Here is a 17,835-nt window from a genome sequence, read left to right on the forward strand (position 1 = left end):
GATCCTCGCATTTTGCAGGCCTTTCGAAAAAATACACACCTTCACCCGGTACCGGCACATCAGTCATCGGGTCTCCGGTGAGATCTTGAAAGTGACCGTTACGGTGTGGTGCAGTACGCAACCCACGCAAGTATCTCGAATATCCTGCTCTAGATAATCCGTCCATGTCTAGGTCCCCCCCGCTTGGAAGTTGACGGCTGTACCATGGTCAAAGATTGTTTGGAGCGGATTTTGATTTATCGATGCAAGGGCGACCCGGGCTCCGTGGATGGAGTGAGATGTAACTTTATCCAGACCACCGATGCAGATGCAGACGAAATCAGGCCCTCCGCTCAAGGAAAACCGTTTTGTAGTGCTGCCAGAATGAAAGGCAAAACATCGAAAACCCCCCGGTAGACGCAGGATGGCGAACAGCGTCTTTCTTCTCCTCCTCAAGGTACGGTGAGTTCCTCACCCTCTCACGGAGAAAGGGAACTCGATGCATCCTGGAATGTTTGTTTGCTTTACTTGCGGTACCATACTTAACCATACCAAGTGCTTGTTATTGTACGTGTGGTTGGCGTTAATATGTAGCGAACATTTTCCAAATTCACACGCCAAAAACTTTTGCGACTTCGCATGCACCAACCCCTAGAATGGATCACTTTCCACCCATTACGCTCGCTGTTCGTGTTTTTTTTGTGCTTTTGCGAAGAAAAATCACCTTTCCGCATGTTCAACAACGGACCGATTTATCTTTCTTCCGTAATATGCTCCAGATTTTTTTTGTTTGTTGGAGAGTTCCGCGTTCCAACATTTCTCTTCTTGTCTCAGCCGGTTCTGTCGGTTTGCGAAAAAAAAGGTTCGGCTAAATCTCGCACCGCAGTATGTCCTATGCTGCACAATGTTGCCAACTGGCCAATCCCGTGGAGATCACACACATTTCGCATTAGCCTGCATCGGGATCTGGGCAGGTGGTAAGGGTCGGCAAGGTGTGGAATGCATTCCCCGGGTGCTGTCTTCCGAAGTGGGCAATAATTCACATTCACCAATAGGGAGATCTGGTGCGGTGAGTGGTAAGCGCGATTATCTGCGTCCCATTAATGTATCTTCGCTGCTCGTGTCTGTGTGTATATAAATGCAGTCCATCCCGCGTCTGTGGTAGTTTCATTTGCTACTGTGGATTAATTATTAATCCTGAAGCAGAGATCTCCAATCCCCCTAGCCGGGGCCCTATGGCGCTACCACGTATAAATGAGGCCAAGAATAATCGCCATGCGGAGAGGTAAGCCATAAAGTTTATTACCGCTTGAAAGCGTTTTCGAAGAGCGATCAGTTCCCGCAATATGGAAGTTCGATTTCTGCGGGCGACGCAATCGATCGCTTCATTAGCTTGGGAGGATAAAGTTTTGTTAGAGATTGAGCACAACATCCAGGGCGGTGTGTAATCGTGATCGTGATGAAATACAGTTTGTATGGTAAGACGTTTGGTGACAAGGGTTGAGCAATCGGCATTCATCTGATGATGTCCATTATTCCCCCAAAAAAAAAGCCGCACAAGATAACGATCCCCACATACACACCTTCCCAACGTAAACCTATCAAATGGTAGATCGAACGGTACGATCAACAGGCTTACCGCATGAAAACGCCGCGAGTGATTATTTGTTTTGGGTCCCGCTGATTAACATCCTTCAATTGAATCAATCAATTACCAAAGTTTTTGGGACCCGACGGAATGGAACGGATTGGGACAACAACGAGCCACAAAAACACATAATTGGCATCCTATTCATCCTGAGGGGTCCTTTTAATTTCATTCTCCCTCGCGCTGTTTGCTTTTGCTGGTCTCTCCTGGACAGTGTGTTATAGCGACAAGGAATTGTTTTGAAAATTGAAATCCATTTTTCTTACCCTTTGCCGGTGAACGCTTCAGGAATCCTGAAGAACCGAGCGCGTTGGGTGCGTTGGGATATTGGGGGCAAAACATTGAAGACTTGCGATCGAAGCGAAGAAGGAGAGAGCTACAGGGTTTCTACTTCTTGAAGAAACTGAGAATATTGAGATCAAGATATATTGTAAATTTAATTTATTTAGCGATAAAAAGTGAACACATCGAAACTGTTATACACTATAGCTGAAGTTGGAATAGATATTCAGAATGTGGATGATTTGATATTAAGAATTATTCCTAACAAAGATTATCTAGTTTTTACAAACCAGTATACTGTTATACTGTTCTACAAAATTCTCAAAAAGGGGAAGCGAGTTATACATAAATTGAAACTGTTATACACGTTGGTTCAAATAGCCCTGTACAGTAGCAAAGAATGGAGCATATTTTAATTTCCAAGACCGAACATAGCGTACCAGGTAACGCAAAGTTTGGCACAAAGATACATCCACAGTACGCTTGATGACGGGGGCTGCTTCTGTTTTGTGTTGTATGTGCAAGAGCATCCTGGGTCCTATTTAATATTTGGTATTTATTTAATGAATGCCGCGTAATGATAAATAATGACAGGTTAATAGGGTGTGCGGGGAGAAAAATCGGCCCAACCGGAATTCTGGGGAGGCTGTAGATGACCTTTTTTTTCTTCATTATGTTGCTTAAGTTAAGCTTCGGTGTCCCTTTCACGCACCGGTGGCAAGAGCGAAGATGCACGACCGATTTGCAGCCCATTCCGAGCTGTCTAAAGACAATTGCTATATTTTCCAGCAGTGCGCGCTGTGACCGGGGTGCAAGGAGATGAGGATGAACGCGTGCGGTGAAGCAATCTTTTATATTATTTTTATTATTATTATTATGGGGTTTTTTTCTGTGTTTCACTCGGGAACGGGTGCACACTCGTACGGTTGCACTTCCCGCTGGGTTCAGATCGTTGCAATAATGTCGTTATTTACCAAAAAAAACAACAACAACACAGTAGCCTTACGGTAGAAGCCTGTTGTTGAAAACGCGCAAGAGTGCTGGATTTTTGAATAAAATGAAACCATATCACGGCAAAGAAGAAGGAGAGCAAAAGGAAGAAACAGGGGAAGAAACAGGGGAAGAAACAATCTGAGCAATCACTTCGCTTAATGGGAATTTCTTCGTCCGATTATGACACCCTGCAGTACACGGTGCAGTTTACGGTTTGCGTCTCCACAAACTTCCAGCAGCTCGTTTGAAGGGGAACCCTCAATTTATGTACCACAGCAAACCCCCATTTGTGTACGCTTAACCCATCTCTCTAAATACCTCGGCCGAGCTCTCTGGCGCACAGGTCGAGCATTTGTCTATTCTTCTAACAGTGGCATCTTGGCGTGTGGCGAAGATTGGCTTCCATTGTCCTGCCCGGAACGGCAGGCATTTCATCATCCTGAGCTACTCGGACTACTCTTGCCGCCGTTCCTTGGGCGTCATGCCTCCCCCCTTGGGGCGAAGTTGAGCTCCATCTTTATTCAAATTAGTTCCTTCCGGAACGCTTCCAAGCTGCTGGTACTGCGGTTCTGTATCCTTTTATCTACCCTTGTGGAATGTTTTTGGCTTTTTTCTCGCCATACTGTGCCATAGAATCTTTCCGTACACTTTACGAAATCAGCTCATAATGTAGCGGACCCAAGAGACGCTATGTAAACTGGCCGTAAGTGGCAGCACCTTGAAGAACGATACTGTCAGATGCAATAGCGTAACGACCTCTCTCGGTACTGCTTCCTTCGCAAAACGGACTACTACGTCTGATATGAATCCTGTCCACCAATATATTTACTCTCTCTCTTTCTCTCTTTCCCTATCTCTCTGAATATCTCTCCCCGAGAGAGAGAGAGAGAGATCTTGTTTTTTTTTTCTTGTGTGTCTTCCAGCCCCTTATTCTCTACTACTTCAGTGACATTTTCGAAGGTGAATCTGTGCCTGTGTGTGTGGTTCCACGCACATGAGATTGGAAAGATAGCAAAAATGGCTTCTATAAGTGAGCTCTACACAACTCGGCAATAGTAAATAAAAAAAAAACCTCTCCACCCATCAAAACATTCGCATGTGTGTTTTCGATGGTGATGGAAAAATGAAAACTGCAAAAAAAATGGCGCAACTCTCGTAGTAAATAAAAATAAAACAAAACAAAAGGAATTCGAGCGGGAAAAACATCGATGTATTGGGGGGAGAAGAAAAGAAAACACAACCCCGTTCTGTTCAGGTTAAGCGCTACATGAAGTTACGCTTGGGTGGAGGGAGGGAAGAAAAAAAACATAGCGCCACCAGCTCCGGTATCAGGACATCACTGAAGATAAACTTAGCATAATGGAATTGTTTACGTGCTTCCGGTTCTTGGTTTTTGGGTAAGATTGATGAACATCCCAGCCCAGAAGTTCGTTGACTTGTGCGCTGATGCGTTGGTTGGAGGACTAGGCACTGAAGATGAAGAATTCCCCAATTCTGTAGTTTTTATTGAGTAAAAAACCTAAGATCTTCAAGAAGAATTCATATCTCCAATTTCCTGGTATTTCTGAATCAATTCTATCCCATCTTTTGGGGCAGAATATTTGTAGAACTTCGTGGTGTCGTCCTCGAACCACATGTACTGAGCGGTTCAAAAACTAAAACAAAGACACACCAATCCTGGAATGTTTTTTTGCAGCCCACCAGGCTCGTTAGTCTGTTCCTGGGACCTGTCCTGTGTTTGGTTTTTTTGTTGTTGTTGCTACTTCATTCTTTTCTTGCACCGGCACCGGCGATTGATTCCATTTAAGGGATGTGTCGGTGCTAATTAACAAAACTGAGAACTGGGCGTCCCCTACATGTCCACACACTGTAAACCCTCTGCAGTACGTGAGCGTAACCTGCCGAAGGTGATAACTTTAGCAGGTTTGAACGCGAACGAATTTTCCATCTTTCGGGGTTGTTTTGTCAATTTCCTTTGTGTCTTCTCAAGTGACTCAAGAAAATGAAAGGAAAGAGAGAAAAAAAACACACATCTTCCATCTAGTAATTACGGTCAATTGGTGCGCCTTGCCAGTTGGTGTGTGCGTTTGTGGCGATGTGTTTATATACATTTTTTGCTTTTTGTCGCATGCTGGTGAAGTTTTGTTGGGCTTTTTGGGCAAATGTTTTTGGGGAGAATCGCATCAATGCGCACAACCCAGGTAGGCTCAATTTGTCAACCAAGCGGGGTGTGTGTGTTTTTTTTTGTCGGAAGCCGATTTGACTGTTTTTGGCGTATTCGTGTAGGTTCTGCCGGGTTTTTTTTTAGGTTTTATTTTACCGCCAGTTTAATGTCGCGTGCAGACACGTCTAATGGCGGTGTCGTGCGGTGTCTTAACGAGCGCTTAAAGATCGTCACTTTTACCAATCATCAGCGGACGGGAAGGTTTCGCTTGGTACGTTGGTGTGTTGGTGCACACTGTATATATTTTTTATTGTCCTCCCGTATCATTGGAGCGTTTAATATAGCGCTTTTAAGCGCTTTCAGTTCTACGGCAAACCCGTATACATCAAGCCAGGACGCGCTCATAACTTCGGACACCGTTCGGGCATTGTGGTTTGGGCAAATTTTTTGCATCGCCTAACTAGTGGCGATGAATGATCACCGGTCAGCTACTTAGAGAGCTTCAGGATTCAGGTGTTGACGAGATGGTGCCCGAAACGAAACCGCAAACCGAACGGGATGATCAATGGAGTGCCCATTTATCATACGACACCTTCCCCAGGTCTAAGTGTCCCTTCCGATCCGTTGTCTACAGTTGCCTTCGATGAAGTCTATACAATTTGCATACACTTTTCGCACAATGCATCGTTGATGTGCACCGTACTGCAAATCGAATGAAGCATGCAGCACGGTGTATAATGACTTCAAATTATTTCACCAACAATCGATGCTGCGCCGGAAGAATCGGTCGAACATTTGCACCCAACATTGGAGTGGAGACGAAGACCGGGACACGATTGATGAGGTACCAGGTCAATAAAATCTCAACAAACCTATCCATCAAACATGGCTAGTGTAATGAACGATCCAGACAGTATCATTCGCAACGTATGTTGGAGTCCTATCCACTGACTCTTTTGGGTGCAATTCGTCGCTTTTGGTTTTCGGCGAATTTTGCTTACGTTGCGTCTGGAGCATCCCTTTTGTGTCTTGCTATTCTCGAGCTTAGACACTAGAAAACCGACACCCCGTGGACGGTCCGGTGCAGGCGAACCAATATGCGCCCAATAATATGGTACCGTGTCCAGGGAGCACAGGGTACAGTAAGAATGTAATCAAACTGTTCCTCATATCGCTCATGGTCAATCAAACTGATTGAATGCGCGGGCGTGTTTGCACTGCCGGTCCGCAATGGTGGCGGAATGATGAATTTCTCGGTGGACTCGCGAAATAGCTCAGTGTCAGTGTCAGTTTTATTGCCGGCTTCTTGCATTCCCGACGTGTTATCTTTGCTGATCCAATTTTTGGATCACACCGCAATAGCAAAAGAATCAAGAGCATGGTGTGTCTCTCTTGCGAGCAGCGTTCACACTTCGTTTTTTTTTAACAGACAGCAAAAAGGGAAGCTGTGGAACCGGTGTGGTGTGATTTATGAGCAAAATGATTGATTGGAGGAAGGATTTTTTTCTTAATCGCCCTTCGTTTCGCCCACTCCCCGTCTCTCCCGTTTTCCATCCTAAGGAAAGAACTTAGGTTGTGATGATTAAAATATGTTTTGTTTCTTCCCTCCTGGAAACTGAAGCTTCCGTTTCCTTAGAACGGGGAGTGAAACCGGCACGCGGGAACGGTTTCGGAACCATGATCGGTCGGTTTTTTCTCCACCCTACTTTCAATCAAGCGCACCCATTCGTGTCTGAGGTAGTCATCAAAAATGAGCCCCGCAAGTGCTTTACCATTACGATGCACATTTCTTTGAAGGTTTTCCATCCAAACTTACAAACGGGTTGGGTGCCCAATGAGGCACGGCACGGGAAGATCAAAATGATGTACGACGGGCTGAGTGAATAAAGTATGCTACTAAGGGAGCGAGATTTATTAGACGATGACGTGGCGAAGTATCGTTAATTTTGGAATTTGAATGACAATAGGCGGTGTGGTTACAAGTTCGCCTTGAAGTGAGCTTAAACAAAATTTGTATTTTTATTTTTTTGAAGATTTTGCTGAGGAATTCTAGGTTATGTGTCTTAGGTCTTACTTTTAAAGAATTTCTTGAACTCTGGTTGGTACGAGAAGAGATCCAGATTTTAAGGTCCTCTCCAGATCCAGATCCAGAGATCCAGAAGTCTAAGTTTAAGGTAATTGTTTCGTCACTCATATGTTGTGACAGTTCCTTACTATTCTAAAACCTTCCCACATGTATCACAATTCCATTGAAACAACAGGTGTTCTCTTTGATGCGACTCGCGTAGTGAAATCGGTAGCTGTGTGGAAACCTAAATCCTCACATAACCACACTTTTTCTTTTGCCTCCCCAGGCGGTACCCAGACTACCCAAAAAAAACCCCAAACTGTACTACCATTGCATTTGCCTTGGGAAGGCAAAGGTTTTTTTTCTTTGTTGTTGTTTAGCGGGTTTTTGTTTATGTCCATCGGGGTCCACGGATAACCCCCGGGAAGTTTTCTGTGTCGATTGTTGACAATAAAAGTTCGAGACATCTAATCTGCTCTAATAATCACGGCTTGCGACCGTGAGCCTACCATAAGTGGTAAAGCCACACAGCTTCCAACCGGCATAAACGTCGCACAGTAGTACGTGGAACACCCAGCGGGAAACCTTCTTACGAACCGACCGCAATCGAATCAGTGATGGCTAGGGGAAGAGAGGGAGAGAGATGGAGAGAGAGAGCATGTACAGGGTATTCCCTGTCTGTAGGGACCCCGATGCTTAACTGTTCCTAGATGCTACGCGGAATACGGCGTACGTCTTGAGGTATATCTAGATCAAAACAACAACAAAATAACAACAAGTACAATCCCCATAACCGAGGAGCAACAGAAGCAACCAGATGAGCTGAACAGAAGCGGAACAGAGGACGGGGTTTGCGGATCATTTTACGTATATTGATTGTCGGTGAATAAATCGACGTGTAGACTAACGACGGGCCACCAAAAACACCACAACTACTCTCTGTCCCAAAACCGACCCGAGGAAGGAAAGATGAAGTAGGAATGATATCGCCAGCAACATGTCTTGAAGAGGTTATTTCGTTTTATTATGACTATCTAGCTGGTGGTACTCTCGAGTACAAATTCGTCAGTCAAACTGTAACCACAACGCTTTTGACGAGTCGGTATAAGTCCATGAGCACCGGTGTACTGGTTGCAAAGAATAACAACATACTATTGGGTTTTGTTTTTTTTTTGTTGAGGAGCAAGCGGGAATTGGGGAATAGAGAACTAAGGTTGTACGGGGAAGGATAACATAGCCAAACAAAAGCGAATACAAACTCATAAAACCCGAAAGCTAAACGCACACACATCATAACAGTAACCGATACCGATGGTGAACTGGAGCGACTAAACGACCACTTCATTCCTGATCGTCTATGTGGGAAGAGATGTTTCGGGCTTCTTGCCATCTTTCTGTGACTCTGTTTTTCCTCCCCCCCTTACAGTGATTGTTTATAAAGGCTACAACGCATTGAAGCACGGGAGCTAACCATCAGGCCACAAATCCGGAAAGTAAACGCTACTATTGCCGCTAGTACAGCATTCTTGGAGGAAGTTCTTGGAGAGTACCCGGGGGGGGGAATGGAGACGCCTTTTTGGTGCGGGCAGTGGAATCGTTCTCAAAAGCTCCAATGATGACAAAGTTGTACATTGGCGTGCAATAGCCCACTCCCTAACCTCACCTTTGTCTTTAGTTGTGGGTGTCTAGCGTCGAAGGCTGTGGGAGTTCCGACATACCGGCGGTTTGGCTATCATCGCTAGAAACCATTTGTAGCGTCTTCAGAAGCCATTGAGCAGCAATTCGTTTAAGTACGCGAACTGCAACATTTGCAAGCACTGTTTGCACTGTGTTTTTTTTGGGTGTTCTTCCAACGCAAGTACGCGCTGTGGTAGACAGTGAGCATGTGCTTGGAAAGCCCTGGAAAAGGAACTCGTGGAGTGTAGGTCGGGATGTCCAAGAAAAAAAGAACATCAAACCCGTTGATCGCTTTTCTTTATTTGAAGATATCCTTCGGTTTGTATCTCCAAGTTGGAAGATTCTTCCCCCCCCCCCCCTCTTCCTCTCCATTTTATCCCACTACTCGAAAGTATATGAGGTGTTGGCTAGAATGGTTATTGTAAACGGTTGGTGAGAAGATTTCCATGGCGGGCTGTGTCAGGTGCTGTACTGGCGGGTGGTATGGTGCGGGTGTTGCAAACAACACGTCGAAATCGGTTCGAAGTGCAAGTCGGGACAAAATCAGGGTATTACTTACCGTCATTCGTAAGCCGTTGTCGGAAAAGTTTTCCCTTCCTTCCCCGTCTCCACCAATATCCTGCATGTAGATGTCCTCGAATTTTGACAGGGTTAAGTTGTCTTGTTTGTAGTGTAGCAGGGATATAAGGAGAACTTTGATTTTCGAGATCCCTCTCACACGTGCTGTGGTATAACTTACACTAAGGGGGCGCTTCCAATAATAGACGATAATCGGTTTTTGGCGCTTGGAATCGGGTGTCAGCTTGTGAGCTGATATTTTATTGCCGTACAATTATTCGCTAGCGAAATGAAGCATTCGGTGCACATGCGACGTAAGAAGGCGTATGCGTGGAGGCGTCTAGTCCGGAATACCGGAACGACAAATGGTACCGACGTGTCAATCTGTCAACCGTCCATTGCTGTTACGAGCGGCACGTATCCACCGTGGCATCGTCGCAAGGCATACGAATGACAACGATTTGTTTTTCGTCCGTTGTGGTTTTAAAAACCTTCACCACCTAATGACTGATTGAAAGTATGCAATTCCACACACGATTGAAAGGTGGAAGAGGTGTAGGAGAAAACGGTCCAAGCAAATTGTCGCAGACAGTTCGTAAAGGCGGTAGCTAAACGAGCTCGTTACTTGCGCCGTTACTTTCGGTAAGAGGAAAAGTAAACACAACCATAAGAACCGTGCAATAAATTCAAATTTATCCCCCCGGTTTTTTTTCTGCGCCCCCCGGGGAACTGGAAAGATTTGAAGACGTTTGTGAGTGCCGGAGAAGCGTTCATGACTGGTCGTGTGTAGTTCGTGTGATGCGTCTTTGCAGCCAGCCAGACAGCCATTATCGGATTAGAATAAAATGGTACAGCACCATCATCGTACGGGCGTACACACCTTCAGCCCGGCGTCAGAAGCGAACCTGTTAGATCGCATTTCAGTACCTCGATCTCGAGAACGCCATTCTCCCCTTTTTGGGGGGGAGAGCATGAAGACGGAGGCGCACCATCGAATGAGGTGTGATAATATGTGCTTCTAAGAGCGTACTGGCGTAACTAAGTTGATGATACGACCACGAGACTATGAAGCAATAATTGCACTTAAGCCGTGCCGTCTGCTGCGTGCTAGACGATGTTGGGTTCGCTGCAAGACACACAGACGCGACATATGAAGAGATGTGGAAAGATCTTGCAAATTTGAGAATTTATGAGTTCACCTGCCATTGAATTGAAGTGCTATTTCGGATACGATAATGACAGCTTGTTCGATCAATCGATCATCTTAATGTTGGAGGTGTAGAAACTGGACAGTCGATTTTGCCGATTTGACAAGTGGCGCAGTAGTACTTTTACCGAACAAAGAGAATTAGCGAAGGGTTCCATTAAAAAGAGGGGGTTTAATAGGCGCACTATCGGGCGGGTGAGTTGTAAGATGCACTTTAAGACCCTAGTGACGATGATCGATCGATTTGGTCGATGTTCGTAAGTAACTGGCGCCATGTCTGGACACTTATAAACCACCAGCAACGTGTGCTCTAGTCCGCATATAGAGTACGTGTCTGACAGTTAGACATCTCTTCTCCAACAAAAAAAAGAAAGAAAAACACCATGTCTTACCTGTGTCGGTGAATGGTTTGCCGAAATACCGCATTACGCTCGCCATCAGTGGACCGTAGCTCAGCTGCAACCCGTGGGTCATGGTGTGCACTAGTACACCGACCACAATCACTACCCATCCCCAACCGCCCTCGGGATAGTAACGCCGGCAGAGGAGTCGCCGGGCGGCCATCAGCTGCTGGAACGTGGGTGACGGCGGGATGCCACCATTTTTCTTACAGTGGCCGGCCACATTCCCGAGCCCGTCCAGCCCATCGATCGGGCTACCGGGACCACCGCCGGGTCCGCCCGGTCCTCCACCACCCTGGGACTGTGATATCAGCGGCCAGGAGAGTGCCCGTATCAGTGAGGACATTCTGCGCTTTTGGACGTGCACTGTTTTACACCTTTCTGTTGATTGTCAGTTGATCGTTGGGTTTGGAAGTTGAGGTTTGACGCGCTAGTTTCAGTCTACGGTTGCTAGACATCTTTCACATATTGATGGGCACTATTGAGCTTCACTTTTAGTGTGCATTTAGAGAATCAATTGAAGAAACAGCACTTTTAACTTCAGGAAATATGTCTCCATAGTAACTCGGTTCGATTCGTTCACCAGTTGAGGTTAGTTAACACGTGATGGAGTTCCCAACAAAAAAAAAGTATATCAATTGAAGATGGTTTGAGAAACCCTGACATATTACTAAAGATGTTTAGCAGTCGTTGTGCAATGAAATCCTTTCTAGGTGTAATCCATCTTTTCCCTTGCGGCAAAGTTCAAGAAGGCGTACTCGAATTGAAGATCTGACATATGGACATACCGGGCCCGCATAGTTCGATCGATCGGCAAACAGATGAACGTAGCCGATAGCTTCGTAGCGGGCAACGGACCCAACCCAACCGCGCGGTGTAAGACAATCCTACCACTCTAGCTGACATTTCCCACCAAGAACTCCACTCGAGCGCTATATAGAGCGAGCGGGGTGAGCAAAAAAGAAAGAAAGAAAGAAGAAAAATATCCCTTCCAATTGGAAAGTGTGATGAGTTTTCGAATGCAACACAACATCACTCAAGGCAACTGCACTTGGCACCATGCCAAATCATACACTTCACATGTAATATTTAAAAAAAAACCTAAAGGCGCAGCCTAATGAAGCCTATCGGCACAAGCTTTCCCAGGGCACCCTAATGGGGCCGTTTGCGTAGGGGTGGGTATATACATCTCAGCGAACCGTCGGTATGTTTAAAGCGACCAGGGTGAGCCGAGTGTGTCCGAACGCGGCTCTTCAGCCGGTGCGGAAGTGGAGGACTTTTCACTTGACGGCTGTGAAGTCACTTGAGCTGCCGAGTGCTAGGACACACACACACATACACAGATACACACGTCGTATGAGTGGAACCTTTCAAAAACAACGGTCGTACGCCAGTTGCCGTGTTGTTCAAGTAGACCGAACCCTTGTAACAGAGCGTTATGAAGGAAACCAGAACAACGTGCAGTAGGTCATATGTGTTGTGTGTGTGTGTGGTTTTTTATTGGAGAAAAAAGGCAAAAAGTGGAGATCGTTTTAATATCGCACATCGTAAAATAACTTCTTCTATCTGTACAGGCCTGGCAGGCATGATTCAGACGAGCGGTACGCAATCGCCGATGCATCCATTGAACGATGGAGACAAAACATGAAGAACTGCAAACGGAACTCTCTGTGTGCGCGTAATTAGAGCATTCATCTGTGCGTTAGATCGTGCGGAAGAGATATTTTTATTGCGTTTTTGGAAGAGTAGGTCAGATGACATCGATACCGCTAGGTTGAATTTCTGGAGTACCTAACCAAGACAAGCCGGACAATTTTATTCCGAATTTTTGAGGCTATTAATCCAATGTCTATAATTCTCTACAGGTTAAACTATTGATTGAATCGTAACACAATTGACCTCAAAATTAGTGCTATTTGAAAACGAATCAACTACCATTTAATGGATTTCAAAACCTTTGCTCTGCTCGTCAAGAATTGCGAGTCTTCCCGCCCGCAATACAAAAGATATGACACTTTAATCATCTGTCCACCTACATCTTAATCCGCAATTCATTGTGATCTTTATTTGCTTTTGGCTTTCAGCTTTGTCAGCGTTTAGTGTCGCATAAAAAATGTTTAATGCCCAACCGTAACGCCATCGCCAGCGCTGAAGGAATGGGCGGGAGGAAAAACACACACCAAAAAGAGAACAAAACACGGGTAAGCAAAATAAAGCTGATATCAATATTTTATTCTTCCACCGAATGTGTGTTTATTTTATTTATTATTTAATTTAGCCTTTCAGAATTGTGTGTGTGTGTACTTTGGAAATTGAAGTCTATGCCTGGAATAATACTATACGGTGTGTTTTTTTAAAATGATTCACTATACACCGATCTCACCCCCATCGCAGGTGTATCGGTGTCGAAATTTATTAATGAATAAATTAACATAAATTTTCCACCGCTCCTTGTGGAGTCTGGGTTTGTGTGTGCGGGGAGTATGTGTATGTGGGTGGATTGTTGGTTTTGGGTATAAGGTATTTGCTACTGTTTATTTCTTCTGCACATTTGCATCGCTTGCAAAGCAAGGGAAGGTTTGGAAAGTGCACCCCGAGGTTCAGTAAGGCAAGAGAAACATTTCCGCCGAATGCGGTTAACTTGCGTACCGCTTTGCTCATCTATCGTCAAATATCGTTGCTTATGTTCTTCACATATACACACACCCACCGACCCGACCCACCCCATTGCATTTTCGATGCATTTCTCATCCGATATGCAACCCCGCTTTTGCTTCTTCGCCATCCATGGGTTTTTACCATGCAGAGCGATCTGTCGACACACGTTTCGCCCGGTTTTGCTTACACAACGAACATATAAAACTCCCCGTACCGTACCGCCGCGGTGGTTCAAACTTTCTTCAAATGTAAACCGTTTCCCACATCACAATTTCGTCCGTCCATCTTCGCCGCGGCATTTGCAACATGTCGCGAAAATGTGTGTAACGCATGTTGATCGTGGCACGCAAGATGATGTGGTACCGTTGGGTGTGCAGAGGGAAGCAATAAAAATACACAATACACACTTGTGCGCGATCAACGTGCCGATGATCGAGGTGCATTCAGGGTGATCTTCACGCATTAGTTCGCACATGCCCTGCCGGTACCGGTGACGTTGACGAGCTTCGAAAATTGATTTGTTAAACAGTGGATTGCTGAGGAAGGAAACGAGAGCTTTAAGAAGCTGCAAAGGGAAATCGCACGCCTCTCAAAAAAAAAAAAACTGGATGTGTTGCATCGATGATGCACCGGATCGCCCCGTTTCCACGTCGTTCATAATGGTGTTACGATTTTTTCGGGTTCACGAAATTAAGGTTCACGCCTTTCAACGGGCTCATAGAGATATGGTGCACACGCTTTGCCCCTGCCGGTTCCTCTGTCGGCGGTTTTGATAATGAATCGCGACACTGCACCAAAGCGCCAAACAAAAAAAAAAACGCCCAACGGTGGTGAATTCTTCCCGGTTACGCTGGAAACGGTTTTTTTTTTACGATTATTAAAAACATTTTATACCCCCCCGTTTCGGCGTTGCGATTGAGAAGCGAATCGCGAAAAGTGCAATTTAAGCGCGATCGTAGCTTTGATGATTGCGTACCGATGTTCAATTTAGGGGATGGACATTACACACACAGTTGATCTTTTGATATTCCGTTTGGTGTTATTTTTTTGGTGGCCTGTTTTCTTTTTTGTTTTAATGAACTGACACTGACATGCACCCTTCACGAGTGCATCTTAAGAAGATATAAACACATGCACACACACACACAAGTGAAATGTGTGTATCGAAAAGAGGAATATTCAAGTCAGCTCTCTGTTTATTTTCGATATTTATAGAGGTGCTGTGTACTATATCGAACTTTTCCACTCAAATTGAGCAAATAAATGAGCAATTTTCTCTAAAGTTGCTAAATATATGCAAGTTAATTTAATTTAATGTTTTTTTTATCTCTCTTTTCTAGCTGTACGATTTATTTGTATTAGTGTGTGACGTTTAGAAAAGCAATTTGAAAGAAAATTCTTCCTTCTGGAACGGGATTTGAACATACGTCCTCCCGCGCGTAGGCGACACGCTTTACCGCTAGCACTAAATCGATTACCTGGAGGACAGCGTGTTAATTCGTTGTTTTGTGTTACACGCATAGCTCTTAGATTTATGGTAAATAACAAAACAAAAAGACACATTTCAAACAGTTCAAAAGGTTGAACAGTTGATGTGTGATGAGGCACAAGAAATTGGCCGGACTTTGTGTTGCCTTCTGGTTTAAAACACACACCCACGTGCCAAACCGATCGAAGAAGGCTCATCATACTTTCCTGCCCATGCCCATTACTCCTCGCAACGTCCAGCATTTTTTACCATGCATAAATTCACCAACCCGTCAACACCCGTCGTTAGAGGGCTAATTAAGGCAAAAGGGGCATCTCCCGAATCGGCTTGACGCGTTAAGGTGACGAGCCTCACTGTTTTGTGTTTTTTTAAGCCTTCTCTGCTTTCCTACCCCCTTCACTACGCCAAGTGGAGTCGCGCATTAAACGTGGGATTTCTGAAGGAGGGTATGTGTCATTTTAACCGAAAAAAATTACCTTCAGGGTGGCCAATTATCGTGCCGGATTGAGCTGAAAAACGCGCGCTTTTGGGCTGGCAACAATGTTCCGCTTTTTTTTTGCTTGCTTGCAGACGAAAAGAGTGGGGAAACATATTGGGAAGGTGCACGCAAATCACAGAAACGTTTTGCCCTAAACCATTGGAATGCCCTCACGCCCCACTAAAGCGCTCATCGCGTGGAATGTGTGTGTGTCCGGCATCCGAAATGGTGAGTTACGCACATGACCTACTCGGGGTATACATGTTTGTGACACATTGAAGCGGACCAAAAAAACCGTGAAGACATTACAGAGGGAAACCGTTCTGTTTCACGATTCTAAGAAAAAAAAACTCATTTGAAGATCGTTGCATGCTGCACGGTTGATGGAAGAATGTGACGAGTTTGTAATTGATCGATTGACAACTAAATTACACCTTCGAGGGTTAAGGAAACATTGTTGCACTCCGGTAGTTCTTCGTTTGTTTTGCTTGTTAAACCTTCAAGTCAAAGGGTTCCTTCTCGTCAACTCCCTCACTCCCTCCTCAGGAAACTATATATACGTCCAAAGTCCTGGAGAAATTACTTTTTAATCGCCGCTGCTACGAATTGGAACTCATCAACGCTCGACGCCTAAACGCCACAAATTGGCATTCCCTTCCTAAAATCAGAGTCCTTAAAAGGGTTTGATTTATGTTATGCTCTGTATGTGTGTGTGTGTGGGTCTTCTTTTTTTTGTTGGCACTCCAACAACTCCTCCTGAAGTCATTGGGCCGAAGCCCTTTTATGGGTTTAGCTGGAGTGTGAGGTTTTTTGGTGCCCGTAGTTTTGTTGTGTGTGCGTTCGGTTTTTGGGTAGGCCTGATTGTCCGTTTTGGCTACCGTTCCTTTGGGTGTGTTTTTTTCTTCTGGGGAGTTGAGATGTTAATCGTGCAAACTTTTGGAGATTGATGTTTGGAAGCGAATTTGGCACCGCTGCGGTTTAGCCAAACCATCGGACGTAATTAACTCGACCGCCGAAGGGTACCCCGGGGAAATGACAAATTGACCTTCCACCCTTCACACGGGATAAAGGATGAGAGGAGGAAAGGCGATCATAAAAAAAAAATACATTCATTTACACCTGATCAGTTCAATTATTAGTTCATTTGGATGTTTGGAACGAATCGAACACGAGAGAGGAGTTTTCTTCAATGTTTTTTTTCTCTTTTGCTTTTTTGCCTTGTAATTTAATATTATCCTTTTTTTAAAAAAAAGTTTGAATAGAACACTTATACAACACGTTAACTTAATTATAAACTTCAAGAGAAAACAAAAATAAATTTATACCTTGAAAAGATCAACTCTCGATCGACTTTAAAAACGACACGTCTGACAGCTTTTCCCTGGACAAATGAAGACGCGCCGTCAAATAAAATCAAATCAAAATCACAAACACACACACCCACACGCACGGTAATCTGTTTGACAGGTTTTTCACACACTTCCGGTATGCTTTCGAAACGTGTCCCTAGTTTTATTGTTGGGACGAGTAATTTATTTTCCCGCGTAACAAAACTTCCCCCGGAAAACGTTCTTACGTGCCCGCCTAAAATCGTATCGGGAGGAGTCGTGGTGGTTGGAGGGCGCGCGGGGGGAGGGTTGGGGGTGGTGGTAATATTTCCCACGCTGAGTCTCGCGGGTGTAGCTCTGGTCCGATTTGTTCCTTTTTTTCCCCCGCTACCCCACCTTTTAGCCGGTGAAGAGCCGGTTGGCAAGATGTGAACTCTAACGCGGATGATAATCAACTGAATTTTCGCTAACCGACCAGCTGCCCATCAACCGAACGGTCGACCATCATACGGCTCGTGAGCGCTGGTGTGCTTGCCGCTGTGTGTATTTTTGTTTCTTCTTTTCTATATCGCTGCGTTTCGATTCTTGCGTACCGCGTGTGGAAAAAGGGTGGGGGGGGATGGGGGGTGGAATGGAAATTTGGGGTGGGTTTGCGGTAGTGAAGCGAGATGGAACTCAACACAACGCACTGGCTGGATGGGTGATTGTGTGCTGCGAAACACAAAATGCGTATCGCGAGAAAGAGATGGGGAGAGTGAGAAAGATGCAAAAGAGAAGGAGAAAGAGAGAAATAGTAATAGAAAGAGAGTGAGAGAGTGAGAGAGTTTGCGAGTGAAAGAGAAGAAACGGAAAGGATTCCAGCGCAGAAAAGCTGTTGGAGACTCGGATCCGTTGTGCGTGAAAGG

General features: G+C 45.1%; 2 protein-coding genes across 3 annotated transcripts in view; one reads left to right on the forward strand and one right to left on the reverse strand.

Moving 5' to 3' along the window:
• Window positions 1-11,496, reverse strand: part of LOC125765238 (monocarboxylate transporter 12-like) — a 54,842-nt gene extending 43,346 nt beyond the window's left edge. The window contains exon 1 of the mRNA XM_049430233.1: window positions 10,969-11,496. Coding sequence (XP_049286190.1) covers window positions 10,969-11,323 — 355 coding nt within the window. The 5' untranslated portion in view covers window positions 11,324-11,496. The remainder of the gene's footprint in view (window positions 1-10,968) is intronic.
• The window catches only part of LOC125765181 (E3 ubiquitin-protein ligase HECW2), a 75,604-nt gene that overhangs the window by 29,440 nt on the left and 28,329 nt on the right, over window positions 1-17,835 (forward strand). Inside the window, exon 2 of one of the 2 annotated variants that reach the window (XM_049430119.1) lies at window positions 13,062-13,178. The gene's annotated coding sequence lies outside the window, so the exon portion shown is untranslated. Of the gene's footprint in view, window positions 1-12,692; window positions 13,179-17,835 lie in introns of those variants that run through there. The other variant, XM_049430099.1, reaches the window with a different exon arrangement.

The sequence above is a fragment of the Anopheles funestus genome, chromosome X, assembly GCF_943734845.2.
Source record: "Anopheles funestus chromosome X, idAnoFuneDA-416_04, whole genome shotgun sequence".
Classification (NCBI taxonomy): domain Eukaryota; kingdom Metazoa; phylum Arthropoda; class Insecta; order Diptera; family Culicidae; genus Anopheles; species Anopheles funestus.